General features: G+C 37.0%; 1 protein-coding gene across 2 annotated transcripts; it reads left to right on the forward strand.

Moving 5' to 3' along the window:
- Nucleotides 1–13,150: 13,150 nt before the first annotated feature.
- LOC111023913 (Kinesin motor family protein) lies at nt 13,151–18,857 on the forward strand. Of its 2 annotated transcripts, none has more exons than XM_022301419.2 (15): nt 13,151–13,581; nt 13,681–13,743; nt 13,865–14,002; nt 14,274–14,357; nt 14,474–14,599; nt 14,692–14,751; nt 14,843–14,896; nt 15,004–15,096; nt 15,189–15,284; nt 15,441–15,589; nt 15,794–15,943; nt 16,057–16,186; nt 16,290–17,282; nt 17,556–18,326; nt 18,415–18,857. In XM_022301419.2, the coding sequence occupies exons 1-15, from the start codon at nt 13,276–13,278 to the stop codon at nt 18,667–18,669; spliced, it is 3,468 nt and encodes a 1,155-aa protein (XP_022157111.1). In that variant the 5' UTR covers nt 13,151–13,275; the 3' UTR covers nt 18,670–18,857. The 2 variants fall into 2 exon arrangements, with proteins under 2 accessions (XP_022157111.1, XP_022157112.1); XM_022301420.2 differs by having other exon boundaries at nt 17,559–18,326.
- Nucleotides 18,858–20,266: the final 1,409 nt, after the last annotated feature.

Here is a 20,266-nt window from a genome sequence, read left to right on the forward strand (position 1 = left end):
TCGTGAACTACTTCACGAGGCAAGTTTATTATTCAATCTAAACGATTCTAAGCAAATGGGATAAAGCTCAAATAAGCACCTAACCCGAGGCATAACTAACAACAAGGAAAGATCTCCCAATTATTCAAAGGTACATAATCCGTTTAATGGCCACAACATAAGGCCCTAACAAAAGAATTAGACTAAATAAGAAAAACTAAGCAGCCTATAGTCCTCGCTTGTCAGGTCTCCCCCATCCCATCAGCAAGGTCACCCTCGAGTCCTTCACCTGAAACAATCATTGTAGAAGGGGGGGTGAGTATATACAATATACTCCGTAAGTAGCCCTCACCAAGCACTCACAAACATCATGCTCATAACCATAAAGGAAAAACATGCATCGTCATGCTCTATCATTACAGTATGCGAACAACCATAGACATGCTTTACTGGTACATATATATTTATCCATAAACATGCTCTATATACCCAATACTAACCACAACTTAATAAAAACAATTAGCGTCCACCTGGCTTCCTAACACCTCAAATTCAACTATGATCACCTCAGTTGTTCGAGCTCTTCGAAACCATTCTTTTGGTAGTGTCAGCCCCTGGCCATTTATACCCAGAGCCCCGACACTAGTGCATCAACCCTCGACCATTTATACCCGAGGCCTCGATGTCTTACAATCTATTGGCCCTTGACCATTTATACCCAAGGCCCCAATAGTTCTCCTTCCGAAAGACTCCTCGCATCGACCCCCGACCATTTATACCCGAGGCCTCAACACTCATCTTTATCCAATATTGGCGTATCGACCCCCAACCATTTATACCCGAGGCCTCGATACCCAATTAGTGACGTATCAGCCCCCGACCATTTATACCCGAGGCCCTAACACTCACCCATTCACTTCATAATTTGCAAAACTCCACGTATCGTTTCTAGCCTCCAACCAAGATTCCAGTACTAACCCCTTAATAACACCAACCACCACAGCGCCCATCAACAACCCCACCACTAGTATGATTTCAATGCATCTCACAACTCACCAACACATTTCAGCATGCTTATACAACATAAACATCATTCTAATAGCAAAACAATAAACCAAACATGCTTTCACAACATACCAAATCTTAACAACAGCGCCACAGTGAGTTTAGTCATAACAGAGCATAGTCAACAAATTTCAAACGATTGGAGCCCAACACAATTCATCCAAACACTTAATATCCAACGTCCATATTCAATAAGCACTGCTAGATATAATAAAAACTCATGAGACACGCCCAACACTTCATACGAATTCAGACAACGAACATTTCCAAAATAAATTCACTTTAACGAACATTCCCTACAATCATACGTCATTCTACAACAGATCTCAGCAGTTCAACAATACAAAATTCACACTATTAACACCGACGGACATTCAACACTAACCAGGCATACAAAACTACATAACAAGAGTTACACTGCACCACCACGTATCAGAACCAATATTAAGCATCATAAACAGTACATCGGCAACCAAATAACATACACCAACGCACGCACCCGCCCCCGTGCTACTTACAAACACTTGTCCTAAAGCTCCTAAGCTCGTTGAGCGCTTCCTACTACAAAAGAGCACGATATCGAGGTTAGTAACCAATTAGAAACATTTAGTTATAAACGAAACCGAGTTTAGGTAGAGTCGTTACCTACTAACCCACACTAAAACAACTTAGGTTAGGAGTGGGTTGACGTCCAAGGGGTTCGGGCTCCCGATCTGAGTTCAAAAGGCCTTAAGCTTGCTGTCCCGACGTCTAAAAGTGATGAGTAATGCTGATTTGGGTCCGATTAGAGGTGGGTCAACGCCGAACCCATGCCGAAAAGAGTGGGTAATGCCGATTTGGGTTCGAATAAGAGGGGATCAACGACGAACGTCACCGGAAGGCCGGAAAACGTCACCAAACTCGTTGGGCTTCACGAGTTCGGACTGTTCGGGGCTGTCGAAGTTTGCTGCACGCAGGAAAGGTCACGCGCCGCCACTGTACGACGTCGGCGCCGCTGGAATTCGCCGCAACTCCTCGAGTCACCGCCGGGTTCGCTGCTCTTCGCGCCGCCGCACATTGCTATAGGCCGCCGCCGTTGGAGTCATTGAGGGACGGGAGGGTCCACCGTTCGCCGCTGCCGTCGGGGAGGAAACTCGCCGCTGCCGTGCTGCTTCGCCGGAGAACAAAAAGAGGAGCTGCCGGCTGAACAAGAAGAAGGAGGAGAAACTTGGGGGGGGGGGGCTGTCGGCTAAGAAACAAAGGGAGGGAAAGAGGAAAAAAGAAAAGTGTTAGGGTTTCCCCCTTTTGTTTTGATTTAAAATAATTCTCCCATTAAGCTCAATCATCCAAGCCCAAACCCAAAGAAGGAGGAGTCCATTCCCTCAACCCAAGACCCAACATACCAAGCTCGGTTAATAAACATTTAATTGGATTGTTAGAGCCCGATAATTATCAATAAATTAAATTAACATTCACTTTGAAATTTAAATGAAAAAAAAATCTCCCGATTCGTGACTAACTGACCTGAGGGACTCGGGGCGTTACAAGTAGTGTCCTAAAACACCTCAAGAAGTTGAGGATATGAGACGTATACCCTATGCTTCAGCAGTGGGCAGCCTGATGTACGCTATGCTGTGCACTAGGCCTGACATTTGCTATGCGATAGGGATAGTCAATAGGTACCAATCCAACCCAGGATATGATCACTGGATTGCTGTTAAATGAATCCTCAAGTATCTATGGAGAACGAGGGATTACAAGCTCGTGTATGGCGCTAAGGATTTGATCCTTACAGGATACACTGACTCTGACTTCCAAACAGACAAGGATTCAAGGAAATCCACGTCGGGGTCAGTATTCACTCTTAATGGAGGAGCGGTAGTTTGGCGAAGCATCAAACAATGATGTATCGTAGACTCCACCATGGAGGCTGAATATGTTGCGGCTTGTGAAGCAGCAAAATAGGCGGTTTGGCTTAGAAAGTTCTTGACAGATTTGGAAGTCGTTCCAAACATGAACTTGCCCATCACACTTTATTGTGATAACAGTGGTGCTGTGGCAAATTCTAAAGAACCTCGAAGCCATAAGAGAGGCAAATACATCGAAAGGAAGTACCACCTTATACGGGAGATAGTGCAGCGAGGAGATGTGATTGTCACGAAGATCGCTACAGAGCACAATATTGCTGATCCTTTTACAAAGGCACTCATGGCTAAAGTGTTTGAGGGCCATCTAGAAAGTCTAGGTTTACGAGCATTGTACAGTTACTCTAGGGCAAGTGGGAGAAATGTAATGGGTATAGTGTATATCCTAGTTTATTGTATTTTCCCTTTGCTTTATGATAATGTACACCCTACTCGAGTTTAGTTCAAGTGGGAGTTTGTTGGGTGTGTTGCCCTAAACTCGTAGCTTGTATTATGTAAAAACAAATGTCTATTTAATAAAGTTTTATTCAATAAATTTGTTGTTGAATCATAGCTTTGCATTGTCCAAAATCCAATAAACTAAACATCCAAGGTTATTTTTGATGTAATCGGGACAGTATATATACTGGGTATATAGTTGATATATGGGGTATATATTTGATATACCCCTGATATATGAATGGATAATATCCCGTGAATAACCTAAAGGGTCTATAGTATATGGATAAGGCTGGGTACCTTATCCTGCCAACACTATGGATACGGCCCACTCTGTAAAGGTTACAGACGACTCGATCCAGGTCATTCGTGTGGAGACATGCGAGTGGGAGTATCCTGTACAATGAGTTTGTATAAGACCGGACAGCGAAATAGGCAATGTTTAGATGTAACACCGTTAACTAATAGATTGCTATTTCTTAGCATGACCAAGCAACTCATTCTCAATCCTGAGTGAGTTATAGACTCCTGCCCGTGAGGGCTCGTTCTTTGATCTGTATGGGTGAGAGTGGCCCGAGTCGCCGACTCAACATTCCTACCATTTTGGGGACGAGACCGAGTGGGGAGCTGGGAACATAACTTCACAAGATGGAATTCACTCCTCCCCGACTTTAGGGAAGTAGGTGAGTGTTCCCTTAAATGCTGACTCCGGGACTTGAACAAGGGGCCTCACCCTCTCATTGGCTGAGAGGGACTTCCGGTTATTGGTTGGACCATAACCGGGTTGTTCATTAGAGGAGCAGTGGTGTTTAAGGAGTAAGATGTATGTAACGCCCCGAGTCCCCCAGGTTAGTTAGTCTCGGATCAGGAGATTTTTTTTTTCATTAAATTTTAAATTGATTGTTAATTAAATTTATCTTTATTATCGGGCTCTAAACTCCAAGTTAAATTATTAATTACCGGACTCCGTATGTTGGGTCTTGTTTTAAGGGGAATGGACTCGTTTTCTCTTGGGCTTGGATGGTTGGGCCTCCATGGAGGTAATTTGGTTTTAAAACAAAACAAAAGAAAAAGAAAACCCTAGCCAAGCCCCTTTTTTCTTTCTTCTTCTTCTTTCTTCTACCCTAGCCCCCCCCCCCCCCCCCCGATTTCTTCTTCATCTTCCAACCCCACCACCCCCCTCTCTCGTTTTCCGGCGAGGTGCAGCGGCGTTCCGGCGGTGCTTCTCCGGATCAAACAGCAGCGGCGGCGGCGCCTTTCAGATCGAGCAGCGGCGCTGCGGCGCTCCTTTGAACAGCAGCAGCGACTCCCCGACGTTCCAACGGTCTGCAGCAGCGACGGCGCGTCCCGGCGGTCTGCAACGAACCAGCGCAGCCTCCTCCTCGCGGCGGCGCACGGCGAACGGGTGGTACAGCTGCGAAACGACGGCGACTTGCTGCTACGATCCGACGAACAACAACTCCAGCGGCGGGATTTGTACCTTACAGCAGTGTTTAGGACGTTGGCGGTGACCCACATTCGTTCGAAGCTCGATTTAGGCTACCCACACCTTGGCGAGCTAGATCTAGGTGACCCACATCTATACGAAGTCGGTTTTGGTGGTAATGCTCATTCGAACAGTTTTAGAGTTGATTTCGAAGGCTAAATAGCGTACGTAACGTGCTGTATTTTCTGTTTTGGTGTGCTTAGGTGTGAGGTCGAAGCAAAACTTAAGGGCGCGATTGTGTGTAAGTAGACAAGGTGCGTGTGTGTGTGTTAATGTATGCGAAATGGTCTCTAACGTGCTGATTTTGTAGCGATTTATGCAAATTCTTTTACGTCTTTGTGCTAATTAATTTTCGTTGTGTTGGTCGATATACTTGGAGTTGTGTTGGATGTTTGTCGATGAAAATAGTGAGATTTATGCTTGCTAAACTGTTGAGTATTGCTGTGGAAATGTTGGTTGCCTATATATGCATGTTTAGTTCGGCGTGTTTTGTGAGCTATTATCCGTGGTAATACTTGTTAATTAATGATGTTGGATATCGAGCATGATTGGGTTATTATCTCGTTTTTTTAAAAGTCGTCTGGGTTGTGAAACATGTTGAATTGTACTTGTGGGTTGAAAGATGCAGGGTTGGTGGTATCAGAAAGTTTATGGTGAGACTCTGGTAAATGTTGGATTCTTGAAGGGAATGAAAGAGTGGGTGTCAGGGCCTCGGGTATAAATGGTCGGGGGCTGATACGTCACTAATGGAGTATCGAGGCCTCGGGTATAAATGGTCAAGGGTGGATACGAGGAGTCCTTTGGAAGGAAGTCTGTTGGGGCCTTGGGTATAAATGGTCAAGGGCCAATAGATGGTGAAGTCATCGGGGCCTCGGGTATAAATGGTCGAGGGCCGATGTAGCAGTATCGGGGCTCTGGGTATAAATGGTCAGGGGCCGACTCTACTTGAAGGAGATAACTGTGGAAGAGTAGGATATCTGTGATAAGCATAGAGGTACTTGGGATGTTAGGGAGACTAGAGATTGGTTGTTAACGTGCTTCCTAGTTGTGGTTGTCACTAAATTTTATGGAATGTGTTTATGTTTGAATGCCTAATGTATTGAAAAGCATGACTACGAATGTTTCTTGATATAGTTGAGCATGATGTGTGTGTGTGTTGGTGAGGGCTACTTACGGAGTATATTATATATACTCACCCCCCCCCCCCTGATTGTTTCAAGTGAAGGACTCGTGGGCGACCATGGTGATGGGACGGAGGAGACATGACGAGCGAGGACCATAGGCTGCTTAGGCACTCTTGCTTAGCTTAAGTGATTAGTTAAGACCTTACGTTAGGGTCAATAATCTATTTGTTCGTATTCGAATAATTGGGATATTCCCCCTTGTTGTTAGTTTCATTTCGGGATAGGTGCCTATTTTAGTTTGATTCCATGCATTGAAGTTTGCCTAGTTTGAATATTAATAAACTTACCTTGTGAGGTGGTCCACGAATGTTGTTGAATGATATACTTTGAGATTGATTTATTGTTAAATTGATGAGAGCTGGAACTTGATTTTATATATTTGTTTGTATAGGGAGTTGGCATGACGTATTTAGGGGTTAAGTTTAATTAGTTGGGTAGTTAACGTGACCTAGAATTGTGTGGGAAATTCTGGGTCGTTACAATGTAACTCAAGGGTAAAACGGTAATTTGACCCAACTTGAGTTACGAACACTCGTGAAGGATTGACTCGTCATTAATGTTCGTATATCCATGGACACGAAAACATTCTGCAGTGAGAATAGTGCAACTGCAGGTCTTTAGTGGAATGACCCGTAGTTAACGAATCTAGATTAACTCGGTCAATGAGTTTGACCGATTAATCTTGCATCGTTGGAGCTTCGGATCTGTAGGTCCATTAGGTCCCTTTGCTAGCTCATAACGGGTAAAACGAGGATCAAATTTTTGGAAGAATTTAAATTGTTCAAATTACTTAAGGGATTATATGTATATTGATACATTATAATATATATAGTTAATTGTAAATTAAAACTATATATTATGAGAGATATTATTTGAATGAGATTCAAATAAAATTAATATGAATGAGATTCATATTAAAACTATAGGTTAAAAATAATGTGCATGAGATGTACATTAAAACTATAGGTTATACTGTTTTAAAATATGATTCTAATTTTATAATAAATAATTAATTGTTAATTATTTATGTATATATATATTTATTAATTATTAATTGGATTAATAATTAATTTGATTAATTAATTTTTTATATATATTAATTATTATATATATATTATTATATATATTTTTTAATTATTAATTATATATTATATATATATATATATTAATATTATTATTAATATTAACTCCCCTAACTCCCCACGTCACCCTTCTTCTTCTTCTCCAAGTGTTGTAGAAGGAGAAGAACAAGTTTTGTTACAGAACAGAAAAAAAAAAAAAAACTCTCCCAGAATTTCTCTCAAATTCTCTCAATCTCTCCCTCTCTTCGATCAAGGTGCTACCACAAGCACGATCCCGAGACCCAAGAGGATAGCGAGGAAGATTCGGTGGTGGTGTTCGAGGGGAATTCACTGAAGAAACGTTCTTCAAAGGTTTGAGTTTCCCTTGTATTTTTCTTCTTTAAAATTCGATTTTGTATCCCGAAAATCAGTCACGAAAATCTATTTCCGCTCCGAGATTCACATCCCTTCAGGCTCGTCCTTTGATTTGTATGGGTGAGAGTGGCCCGAGTCGCAGACTCAATAATCCTACCATTTTAGGGATGAGACCGAGTGGGGAGCTGGAAACATAACTACACAAGATGAAATTCACTCATTCCCGACTTTAGGGATAGTAGATGAGTGTTCTCTTAAGTGCTAATTTCGGGACTTGAACAAGGGGTCCCACCCTCTCACTGGCCCGACAAGGACTTCCGATTATTAGTTGGACCATAACCGGGTTGTTCATTAGAGGATCAGCAGTACTTAAGGTCTAAGATGTAACATAAGGGTAAAACAGTAATTTGACCCAACTGTGGTTATGAACACTCGTGAAAGATTGACTTATCATTAATGGTCAAAATCCATGGATGCATAATATTCTACGGTGAGAAGAGTGCAGTTGTGGGTCTTTAGTGGAGTGACCGACAGTTAACGAATGTTTATTAATATGGTTAATGAGTTTAATCAATTAATCTCGTATCATTGGAGATTCTGATCTGTAGATCCATTAGGTCCCCTTGCTAGCTCGTAAAGGATAGTTAAGAACATTTAGTTTTGAAAATAATTTGAATTGTTCAAATTTGTTAACAAGAATTAAAGTTAATTGTATGAGATGCAATTAACAAAATGTATGTTGATACATTACGATATAAAGTTAATTTTGAATTGGATTCAAAATTATGAGAGTGATGGATATTAGAATTTGATTCTAATATGGTTCATTACTTTAAGTTTAATTTGATTAAATATGATTTAATTAAATTAATGGGATATGTTAATTGGGTTAAATTAAATTAGATTTAATTAAATTACATTAATAATTCTTTTTGTAATTAATTAAATTAAATTAAATTAATTATTAATTTAATTAAAGTTGTTTTAATTAAATTAAAATTAAAAAAAAATTGAAAATGGGAGGAAAATCCTTCTACTTTCCACCGTCAAGGTGGAAAGTGGGGAGGTTTTCCCATGAAGTGATGACTTCCCCCTCACTCCTCCTTCACTCTAAAAGGGAGGTTCTCCCATGTTCTTTTCGCAGTCGCTTGGTCCTCGATTCTTGAGTTTCCAAAACGTCAACGAAAAAATCTATCTTGATCTCTCGATTTCCCTTTCAATTATAAGATAGTTCCCACAAACCGAGTTATTAATATCCAGAGGATAGCGAAGAACACTTTTTGGTGGTGTCTAATTTGAAGAGGTGTCTTCAAAGGTATGTTTCACCAACTTCCTTTTATTCATGCCTATGTCTTTTCTTCGTTGTAATTCTAAAACAAGATCGAAGCACGCGCGTTCACGTGTTTCCGTTACGGGATCCGATCCATTCACTTCCGAGGTGAGAGACTGCCATTCTCCTGACTTGTACGTTTATTAGACGGTTTGATCTGCTTAGGTTCAATCTAAGCAATCCGACAGGTTCGACCTGCAGCTCGACAAGAATAACCGCCGGTCGTGAGGTCTATCGAACGTCATGCCTATAAATAGAGGGTCTCATTCTTATCCCAGGTATTAAATCTCTCCTCGAACTTGTTATTAAGTCCGAACTGTTTACTGACTTGAGCGTCGGAGATCTTGTCCTCTTGTGCAGGTCAGTTCGAAGCATTCCGGGTCAGAAGACTTCCGAATTCGACTTTGACCAGGTCAGACGTTGTGCTTGCATAAACATACTTTTCTAATCCATGGCCTTGAATTAACGTTAAAGTCTGAAATCTCCATAGCAAGTAATTGTTATCTGTTAATTTGATTAATGAAATTTGGTGCCCTGGATTTGTGTAAAGCGAATTCTGCCTTGGTATGGTTGCTACTCCACTATTAATTTGGGTTGAGCTTGATGATGCCATTGTTGTTAAGCAAAGTACTCTGATACCATTTTGAAATAGAAGAAGAAAGAAGATGGAGAATGATTACAATGTATAATTCTTGATTTTTCACATTTATAATATTCTCTTCTTATACAGAAGAAGATTAACCAACTCTAACCACTGCAGAAATTGATTTTAACAATAATGTAACTAATACTAATTTAGTAACTAATGACAGAAGCTTCAACGGCTGGAGGTGGCAATGATGGCGGCTTTGGCGGTAGGTAGTGACAGCGACGGCGATTCGTTGGAGAAGGGGGAGGGGAAGAGAGGGAAGAAAGAGAAAGAAAGTAGAGTGGGGAGGAAGAAGGATCGCCATTTTACATGTAAATAAATAATAATAATAATAATAATAATTAAAAAGTAATTTTTTTTCTAAAAAAAAAAGTAATATTTTTTTGCCACATAATCTTCAACAAATAATGACCCTATCATCTTTGTTTAGTGATTAATGGTCAGTTAGCTTCAAAACTATTTAAAACAAAATTTTTAATTTATTTTGAAACCTCAAAACTAAATATACCTAACGATCAAAAATGCATTTTTACCTTTTTTTTCTCTTTTTTTTTCCTAAAATTAAGATTTCAATTTCCCATAAAAATTTTACTGTAAAATATATTTTATTAACTAAATTATACTAGTTTATTCTTGAAACTTACTCTCCAAAATGGAAAAATAAACACTTTCGAAACTCTATTTATATAATATTGTAGACAATAATGCATATATTGCTGATACAATATCATTAAAATTAATAATAGTTGAAAAAACTTTTCAAAACCAAAATCAAATTAGCTCAATTATGGCACAAAAAGAGATTAAATAGATTAACAACATTATCTTTTGAAAAATGATACTTTGTTGTTGATGTAAGATTATCAAAATTTAATCCGTATAATTTTACATCTTAAAAGAAAAAAAATAATAACATACTAGATTAAGGTCATTTATTAAAAAAAAAATCCATATAAACTACGGTTGAGTGCAACAAATTTAGAGGGTGAAAATTTGAACCTCAAATATTAAAGAAAGTAGTCAAAAGTACCGAGTCCTTGACCATATTAATATTATTGTGATTCATAATTTCAAAAGAAAGAATAACTTGATTTATCCTAAAAGCATAAAATTCTTGAGCACATTAAAAAATAATTATCGATATATAACTTCACTGAATCTTATTTTATTTTAAAAAAATCTGTTATTGAAAAAAAAAGTTTCTAAACATTTTCGCACCAGACGGACGGGGACAGCTATTGAATTCCCCTTTAGTTTGAAAAGTGGATCCTTTCCAGACCGTTTTCCAACGGCTAGTTATTTGGACCATGTAAAAAGTCTACCTTGTCCTTTTCTCAGATCCTTGAAGGGAGCGGCTCCCTTGCATGCCTTTTATTTATTAAAAGAAAGGGAAATGTTCTAACAGGGGATTGGAAAAGCAATTTGTATTGTTATACAATCTTGAATTTATAAATGGTTTTAATAATTTTTTCCTTTTGAAAAAGGAAATAACTTCTCCTCATAAACTTTATAAGATGTATAAAGTTTTTTCCATTCCCTGTTAAAACTTAACTTGTAAATCTGTACCTTCAATTTATCCCATTGAACCATAAATTTGAAGAAGTACCTTACCTTCTACTTTAACTTTTGTTTGAAGAGCTTTGAAAAAAGAAAAAAAAAAGAAAAAAAAGATTATGGGTTTAATGAATTATAAAATATTTATCTGATACATGATAGGAATTTCAAGTAAGAACAAACATTAGAGTTAGTTTTTGTTGTTATTATTATTATTATTATAATTTATGTATTTTGGGACAGTTATTCCATGGTTGATTTCGTGTCTTAATCAATTTTTTAAATGCATTAATCGGATTTAATTTTGTGCAAAATTTTATTTTTTCATTGAAATTAATAAGTTTTGAGATATTTTTACCTTCTTGTTGTGAAATTAGTAGGTGAATTGCGAAAGTTGAATAAACGGTAAAATTTGCAATACCGCCTAAGTCTAGGATTCAATTTGATGAAATTGAAAGTTTAAGATGAATATCGATATAGTTTACCACAAAGTTGAAATTTTACTCTTTTTATATTATCTAGAATTAATTTTTTTCCTTCTAATGTTAGACTTACTTTGTAATGTTTGATTAGTTAAAACCCTGACATCCTCTCTTTTATTGTTTTTTTTAAGATTATTTATTATCTTGTAATCTTGCTTTCTTGTTAAGAATTTTATTAGGGATATTTTGGTCTTTCAGGATCTACTAAATTTATTTCTTTCTAAATCTTTATAAAAATTTGATTTTTTAGTCCTAATTTTCATAAACCTTCAAAATCCCAACTATAACAAAATTTCAATCCGATAACATTTCTTTTAAGAACATTACCATTGTTATATTAAAAAATAAATAAAAAAGAAAAAGAACATTACCATTTTTTTTTTTTTGAGAATTAAAAAAGAACATTAGCATTGTGTATTCATATACTTTATATTTAATTGATCAGTTTTTTTTCCTTAATAATCACATGTAATTTTTTTTTTAAGGAAATCCACATGTAAATCATAATAATCAAATTTCTCAACAAATAATAATAATAATAAACCAAAAATTTATCTTATAAATCAATGATTATAATTTTTGACAACTAAAATAATAATGTCCCGAGTCAAACTTTGGATACATTTTTTTAATTATTAAATATGATTACCACTATGTTGATTGGTTCAGTTTATATGTTGGGAATAGTTCTAATTTTATGATAGCCACCTACCTTCAGAATTAATCCCTATGTATTTTCGGGCGCTAGATATTATAGGGTCAAACGATTGACTCGTGAGATTAGTCGAGGTGCGCGCAAACTGGCGCAGACACTCACAAATTTTAAGAAAAAAAATGTTTGGGTTGGTCAATGAATGTTGATTTTATTTCTTTAATTCAATTACAATATTTTACTCTTTTACTAATAAAACATTTTACTCCTTAAGAAAATATTTTATATGGTATACTATGTTTAAACAATAAATTTTTTATGATTAATTTGATCAAAATTGAAAAATTAAAAAACATTTAGCAAAATAGCAACTACAATTAGTCTTTTCAAATATAACATTTTAAAAAAATAGAGGTTCAATTTTAAAATGGCAATTTTATCCAAATGATATATATTTGTAATATATCTTACTACTGATATATGTATGTGATATACATCTAATATACTACTTGATATAAATTTTTGATATACTTGTAATATATATATTTGATATACTATTGATATGAGTGTCTGTGATATACATCTAACATACTACTAATATAAATGTCTGATATACATCTAACATACTACTAATATAAATGTCTGATATACTATTGATATAAGTATCTAATATAAGTGAAAATTATTGTTATATTTAAAAATTTAAAAAACAAATGACATATTTTGAAATACATAAAAAATTTTTGCTACACAAAAAATATATATATTTTGGAATAAGAAAACTTAAATATTTAACAAAGATAATCCTAAAATTATTTTTAATTATTTAATTACAGGGAAGAAGGGACAAAAAATAGAACGGGAGACTATACGCATAGGCATTTCAGTCATTTCATAGAGCATTTCAAAATTTGATTTCATTACGAAATTATTTTAATTTCCTAACGGTCAGTTTCTGAACATTTGCATTCTTCTTCATCAAAAACCTCTGCTTCATCCGTTCTCGAAATTTGAATCCTCTCTCTCTCTCTTCTCTCTCTTCTCTCTCTCTCTCTCTCTCTCTCTAACTGTTCGATCGCTCTCTTTCAAGCATCATTTTGCTTCAGAATCAGAACGATGAGGTCGAACACAGCAGAATCGATGGAAAATGGGTTCTTGGGAAGCATATCCGCATCTTCTTTTCGAAATCTGCTTCCTCGATCCATGTCTTCAAAGAAAAAACTCAACTCCTCTATCTGTAAAACTCCCAAATCGAACTCTGAAAATACGCCTCCCGTTGACCCAAACATTCAGCTCAAGGACGGCGAGATATCCACGACGATTTCCAAGCAATCCAAGTCCGAAATGCGGAATTCTCAGCACGATGCGTCCGGTACAGATTCTAATCGCGAAGTGTCTGCATCTCAGTTTCTAAAATTTAAGGTATGCCTAATTTTCTTCAGTGATGGTACTGGAAATTCAGTTCAATTGGAAGAGTTTCAGTGATTTTCTTTTGTTGTTGGAAAATTGATGACCTCTTAGGGCGAAGTTGTCCAATCAGACAGCCAACATGAATTTCCCGTCCCTCCTGATCCACCGATAAAGGTATGGCGAATATCATTAAGTTCATTTTTTAGATCTATCATTTCTTATTTCAATTATGTGGTGAAAGTTTACGTTTGTTTCTTCTTTATATTTTTGGCGGTGGCGGTGGATTTTGAAATAGGTTGTAGTGAGAATTAGACCCGTTAATGATGGAGAAAAGGAAGTGGATAGATCGGTGAAGAAGATTTCTGCAGATGAATTGACTTTTGGGGACCGTAGATTTTCGTTCGATTCAGTTTTTGATTCAGATTCAAAACAGGTACGGCGCTTGATCCCTTCTCTTAAGTAGCAACAGTAAGATTCCATAGTCATAATCTGAAGAACGTTAGTTCGCTGTCTTGTAAATTTTGACTGTCGGATTTAAGCCGTTTGCAGTGAGGCATTTTTCATCACGAGAAAGGCGAAGATTTAAAAACAACAAATGGTCAAACAAAACAAATTCCATTTTGTCAATTTTGCTGTTCCTGAAGTAACAAAATTGTGATGTTAAAGCAGTTTGATTCTTATTAGCATTGTTTTGTAACTTTCAGGAAGATATCTTTAAGAAGATCGGGCTTCCGCTAGTTAAGGATGCGTTAGCTGGTTATAACACTTCCATCATGTCATATGGCCAGGCAATAATTCACTCTGTATTCTACCCAAAGGCTTTCTCACATCCATAATGTTATAAGGTGGTGAATTAATCAATTTCTAACTCGCATTATGGATTTCTTGAATTGAATCTTAACAGACGGGAAGTGGTAAGACATTCACAATGTGGGGTCCCCCAAGTGCTATGGTTGAGAATCCTTCACCTTTTAGTAACCAAGGCCTTGCTCCTCGCATCTTCCAAATGCTGTTTTCCGAGATTCAAAAAGTAGGTATCTGTTTCCTGTTTATTGGTAATTCGACTAGATGGTTGTGTTCTTGTTGTGTATGCTTTACAACTGTTGTATTCATCAAACACAGGAACAAGAGAACTCTGAAGGAAAGCTGATAAATTATCAGTGCCGCTGTTCTTTTATGGAGGTATTAATTATTTTCTTAACTTTTTTGTACTGGAAAGTTTTTACCTATCTAAAGTATAATAGAGCCCTCTTTTGCATTGATATACAACCAGATATTTAATGAACAAATTGGGGATTTGCTTGATCCGACCCAGAGGAACCTTAAGGTAAGATGGGGGCAGCCCACCATTCTCAATGTATAGTTGGTTTTCTTCAGTATCTTTCTGTGTTTGGTGTTTTATACATCTTCTGAGCGATGATGGATATTGTTCAGATAAAGGATGATCCAAAGAATGGGCTGTATGTGGAAAATGTCACAGAGGAATACGTGACAAACTATGATGACGTGACTCAGATTCTCGTCAAGGTTGGGATTGAAAACCAATTTTGTGTTTTGGAACACTTTGTGATCATATTGGTTCATGCTTTATTTGTCTAACTTCTCTACAAACGATGCAGGGCCTTTCTAGTAGAAAAGTTGGAGCAACCACTATAAATTCTAAGAGCTCTAGATCTCATATTGTGTTTACTTTCATCATCGAGTCATGGTGCAAGGTACCTTGATTCTAGAGTTCAGTTTCTTGTTATAGAGAATACATGTTAATATGGGTTTTGTTTAATTCTTCTGTTTTCTGTCATCGTGTGATTTGGTTGGTCGAGAGATTCAAATTTGTATCAGTAATATATATAATGTAATATCTTTGGATACAGGAAACTTCATCCAAGTGTTTTGGTAGTTCAAAGACAAGCAGAATCAGCCTTGTTGATCTTGCTGGATTAGATAGAAATGTAAGCGATGCCATGGGTAGACAAAGCACAAGAGACGGCAAGAATTTGAAGAAGTCCATGTCACGGCTTGGGTATGTCAAGCATATATTTATTATTCAATAAAGAGTTTTTTTTTGCTCATGAGAAATAATTATCGATGGAGTTTCTGGAATATTAGAGTTATGACTATTCTGAAATAATTATATGTTTGGTTGCAACTGAGATATTTGACAATGTAAGAGTTTTTCATTTTTCTTAAAATCGAGGTAACCGTTGCTTTCATTATGTCGGTGCAGGCACTTGATCGATAGGCTGGCTAAAGAAACTCAATTGAAAACATCTGAAGATCGTTTGTACAGAGGCTCCTGCTTGACCCATTTATTAAGAGAGTCATTAGGGGGCAATGCCAAGCTCACAGTCATTTGTGCCATCTCCCCTGATAACAAGTACATGATCAATTACCTTTCATTTTCATTCTAATAGCTTACATGGGAAATGCTGTTATCATCTTGAAACATCCCCATCAATATTAAAGTATCTTTTTCTTGTTTAAATGCAGCTATTCTGGTGAAACATTAAGGACATTAAGACTTGGACAACGATTAAAATCCATTAAGAATCAACCAGTGATAAATGAAATAAAAGAAGACGAAGTGAATGATCTGAGCGATCAAATTCGTCTGTTGAAGGTATCAAGTTCTATCTGCATTGGGTTCATTCTTCAAGAACGACTTGTGTAAGTTTGATGTGTTTTCTAGTTTAACCGAACTTTTACGTTTTGGCCAACTGCAGGAAGAACTTATAAAAGCAAATGCCAACTCGGGCAAGTCAGTTCCAAAGATTGGTTACTTTCAAGGCCCTAATGTACGAGAAAGCCTGAATCAGTTAAGAGTTAGCATTAACCGCTCTCTGATCTTGCCATGCATTGATAATGACTCAGATGAAGAGGTCAATTGTGATGAGGAAGATGTGAAGGAATTGCATCAGCAAATAGAAGATAAGTTTCATAGCTTTTCTGAAGAGATCTCAGATAAAAGAGATTCACTTCAGTTTTCCTCTGTAGGAGAAAGTTTTGCTTCATATTTGACTAGTGATGATGAAGTAAGTTATCCCCAAACAATTGAAGAAATAAGCCCAGAAGAAGAACATGAGGATGAACATTTTCATGAGGACAAGATTATTTTAACTGATAATCTCGGTAGCCATGATTCCAATGTTCTTGATCCTGTGAATGGAAGGAGCATTTCTGTCAGCTCATTCTGTCACTTCCCTAATCTTGAAGATCCACCATTGTCTGAGTCTCCGAAAATTGGAAACTCTCATAGGAAAAGCTTGGCTCTTGCGCCGAGTTTTTCAGAACACCATGATAAGATGTCAGACAGCTTTAAGTTTAATAAAGATGTTCTGAGGCAGTCGAGTAAGAACTTCAGATCCTCGCTGCAATCGAGCGATAAATTTGAGGATCCCACCGAGTCCTTAGCAGCTAGCCTTCAAAGAGGCTTGAAGATAATTGATTATCACCAGCAAAGCTCGATATTGAACAAATCTTCAGTCTCCTTCTCCTTTGAGCATCTGGCACGAAAATCATGTCCAGAAGTCGATAAACCAATGGCGTCTCTTCAGACATTGGAAGAAGAAAACGCCATTGCTGTAGCTTCTCCCCATCGCCTTTGTGCATCTTGCCAAAGAATAATTTACAAGAATGACACCAATGAAGATAAGAGTAGCTTGAAGACGCAGGTTGTAGCAGTAAATGAATCCAACGAGGGAGGGGAACTTGGAAAGGTATACACTTTATTTATTAGCAGCTTTCGATTTCACTAATTTTTTATGAACCCCCTTAAATCTGGTTGTAATTTAAATATGGTACAGTACGATAGAAGTCTTTTTTAACACATTTAAATACTAAAGGGATTTTCTTATGAGGTGTAGGATAATAAATTTACTTAACTATGTAAAGACGAAGACTTAACTAATCCAGATGTCTGAAATGTTAGTGTCATATTGATGGATTTATATGGTTTAACAAACAATTTGACATGCGTGGAGTAATATCAGCAGGAGATTGTTGTACAAGAGAGATGTGAAATAAAAGAAGTGCAAGAGGTGCAGCAGGACAATGGAAATGGATTCAGTGATGTGTCTGATAAGGAAGAACTTCTTAAAGAAATCCAAAATTTAAGGAGTAAGTTGCAGGCTTTTGCTGATGTTTCTGCTACCAAGTCTACTGACAAGCTGAGATCCTCGCTATTGTTGTCACGCTCGATCCAACTCCGAAAAAGCAATCTAGGAGGAGGTTGTCAAACTATTAACGAGGAGGAACTTGAAAAAGAAAGGGAGAGATGGACAGAAATGGAGAGTGAATGGATTTCTTTAACTGATGAACTGAGAGTTGATCTGGAGTCGATTCGTCAGCGTGCGGAGAAGGTGGAGCTGGAGCTGAAAATGGAGAAGAATTGCAATGAGGAGTTGGAGGATGCGCTTCAGAGATCTGTTCTTGGACATGCTAGATTTGTTGAGCATTATGCTGAATTGCAAGAGAAGCATAATGAGTTGGTTGGAAAGCATCGTGCCATCATGGGAGGGATAGCTGATGTTAAAAGGGCAGCGGAAAAAGCCGGTTCAAAAGGTCGCGGTTCTCGCTTTTCGAAATCTCTTGCTGCAGAGCTTTCAGCTCTGAGATTTGAGAGGGACAGAGAGAGAGAATTTTTGAAAAAGGAAAACAAAAGCCTCAAGCTTCAACTTAGAGACACTGCTGAAGCTGTCCATGCTGCTGGGGAACTTCTTGTTAGGCTAAGAGAAGCAGAACATTCAGCATCAGTTGCGGAGGTAACGGGCCGTTCTCATTTGATAACAATTTTGGTTTTAGTTTTTTCTATATCTAAAAGTTATTAACATTTTTCTTTGCAAAACACAGGAGAAGTCTACAACAGTTGAGCAAGAAAACGAGAAGTTGAAGAAGCAAATGGAGAAGCTGAAAAGAAAACATAAGATGGAGATGATTACAATGAAGCAGTACCTTGCAGAGAGTAGATTGCCTGCTTCTGCACTCGAACCACTGTATCAAGATCATTCAGACGTCGGAACCTACAAGAGAGGAGCCCCATATCTGGATGATGATCAAGCCTGGAGATCAGAATTTGGAGCTATATATCAAGAGCCACACTACTAAGTACTCTGGTTTAATCAAAAAGTTCAACTCTGGCGCTGTACAAACTGAAGAGGGGACCCTACTTGGGTCATGTGAAGTTGATTTATGTGACATTGTTCTGTGATCTAGAAAATATATTTGTGTTGTATGGATGATTCTTTAATATTACTATTTATTCCAATCTACTTACAATGCCTAAGTTTATATTATTTGATTTTTTTAATATTGTTAAAAAAATAAACTATTATTTAGATATAATTACTTCAAAACTAATTTTTTAAATAGTGTAGTTTTAATCTTGGTGAAACAAACTTGTACAAGTGGCCAAATATCGCTTAAATGTGGCAAAGATATGACCTTTTGCCGCTTAGATGACAATGCCATTTTTTCAAGAGACGGCGTTGTTTTCTTTTTTTTTTTTTCCTATTTCTATTTCAATTTTGAAAAGGGTTTCTAACCCTTCCTAGGAAACGTGGATTGGAAGAGAAATAAACAAATAATAATAATAATAATAATAATAAACATATAATAAACAAGAGGTTAAAACTAATCTATCTTTTTTAAAATAAAATAAAATTTATCAACTCAAATTATATAGCATCTATCTCATGTGTTCCACAAAGATAGAAGGTGTCAATTATGAGGTGGTTGTCGACCATGATCGATCTCTCTAAAGCTCTGGGGCCTCGGGCTCCTCACTGGATCTCCACATCCACGTCCATGAATATGTGTTGTATTTGTCATCGAGAGATTGATCTCATTACCATATGATATGTGTTGGTGGAACTAGTGTGTGAGAAATTGTCTAAGGGTGAGTATTGACCATCATCATACTGGCATCATCATTCGTTTGAGTAAAAGGTGGCATGTTTTGAACGTTATGATAGACCGTTTTGAATATAGGAACATTATGCTCGATTAGAACATCTTGTTCCACTTGACGACGCCCTCTACGTTTGAGACTAGGAAGAGATGCAACAGGTACCTTACATATTTGATGAGTTAGTTCCATATTCATCACACCAACATAGCATAAGGCATCATAATCTCTTCAAGTGGTGAGGTGACTGGAATGCGTTCGAAACATGATATCTACGTAAGAAAATAATTCACATAAGTATACATTTAAGTTAATATATTATAGAAAGTTTAATTGAAAATTGTACCATAGAACCAAAAATCGCTCCTGCACAAGTGATGTAACGCCTAGTAATAGATTGATTATGCATGTCTATATCCTAGATTTGAAGCTTCATTAGCATCCATCATAGTTCAGCCAAATATAAAGTCTCTACGTGAGTGCCACCTTGCCACATAAGGTGCAAGTTGTGCCCGCCAAGTACGAGCTCAAGGGTCTATGTCATACTACTTAGGTTTTGTGTTGAATATGTCTAGGACAACTTGCTTCATGTCAAATTGTCTCGTTACTTCATTTGGTTGATGTCACTCAACAACATGAAAGCATATGAGTATACTTACTATAAACTATATCATAGTTTAGTAATAAGGTATATGACTCCCAAATCATTTGATATGTCAATGTCAAAATAATTAAATAAAGGTTAATAAGGAAGAATCAACTTACATATAAAATTTCTTCCATTAACACATAGTATAG

The sequence above is a fragment of the Momordica charantia genome (genome assembly GCF_013281855.1).
Source record: "Momordica charantia cultivar OHB3-1 chromosome 10 unlocalized genomic scaffold, Mcharantia_2.0 BLBB01000010.1, whole genome shotgun sequence".
NCBI lineage: Eukaryota > Viridiplantae > Streptophyta > Magnoliopsida > Cucurbitales > Cucurbitaceae > Momordica > Momordica charantia.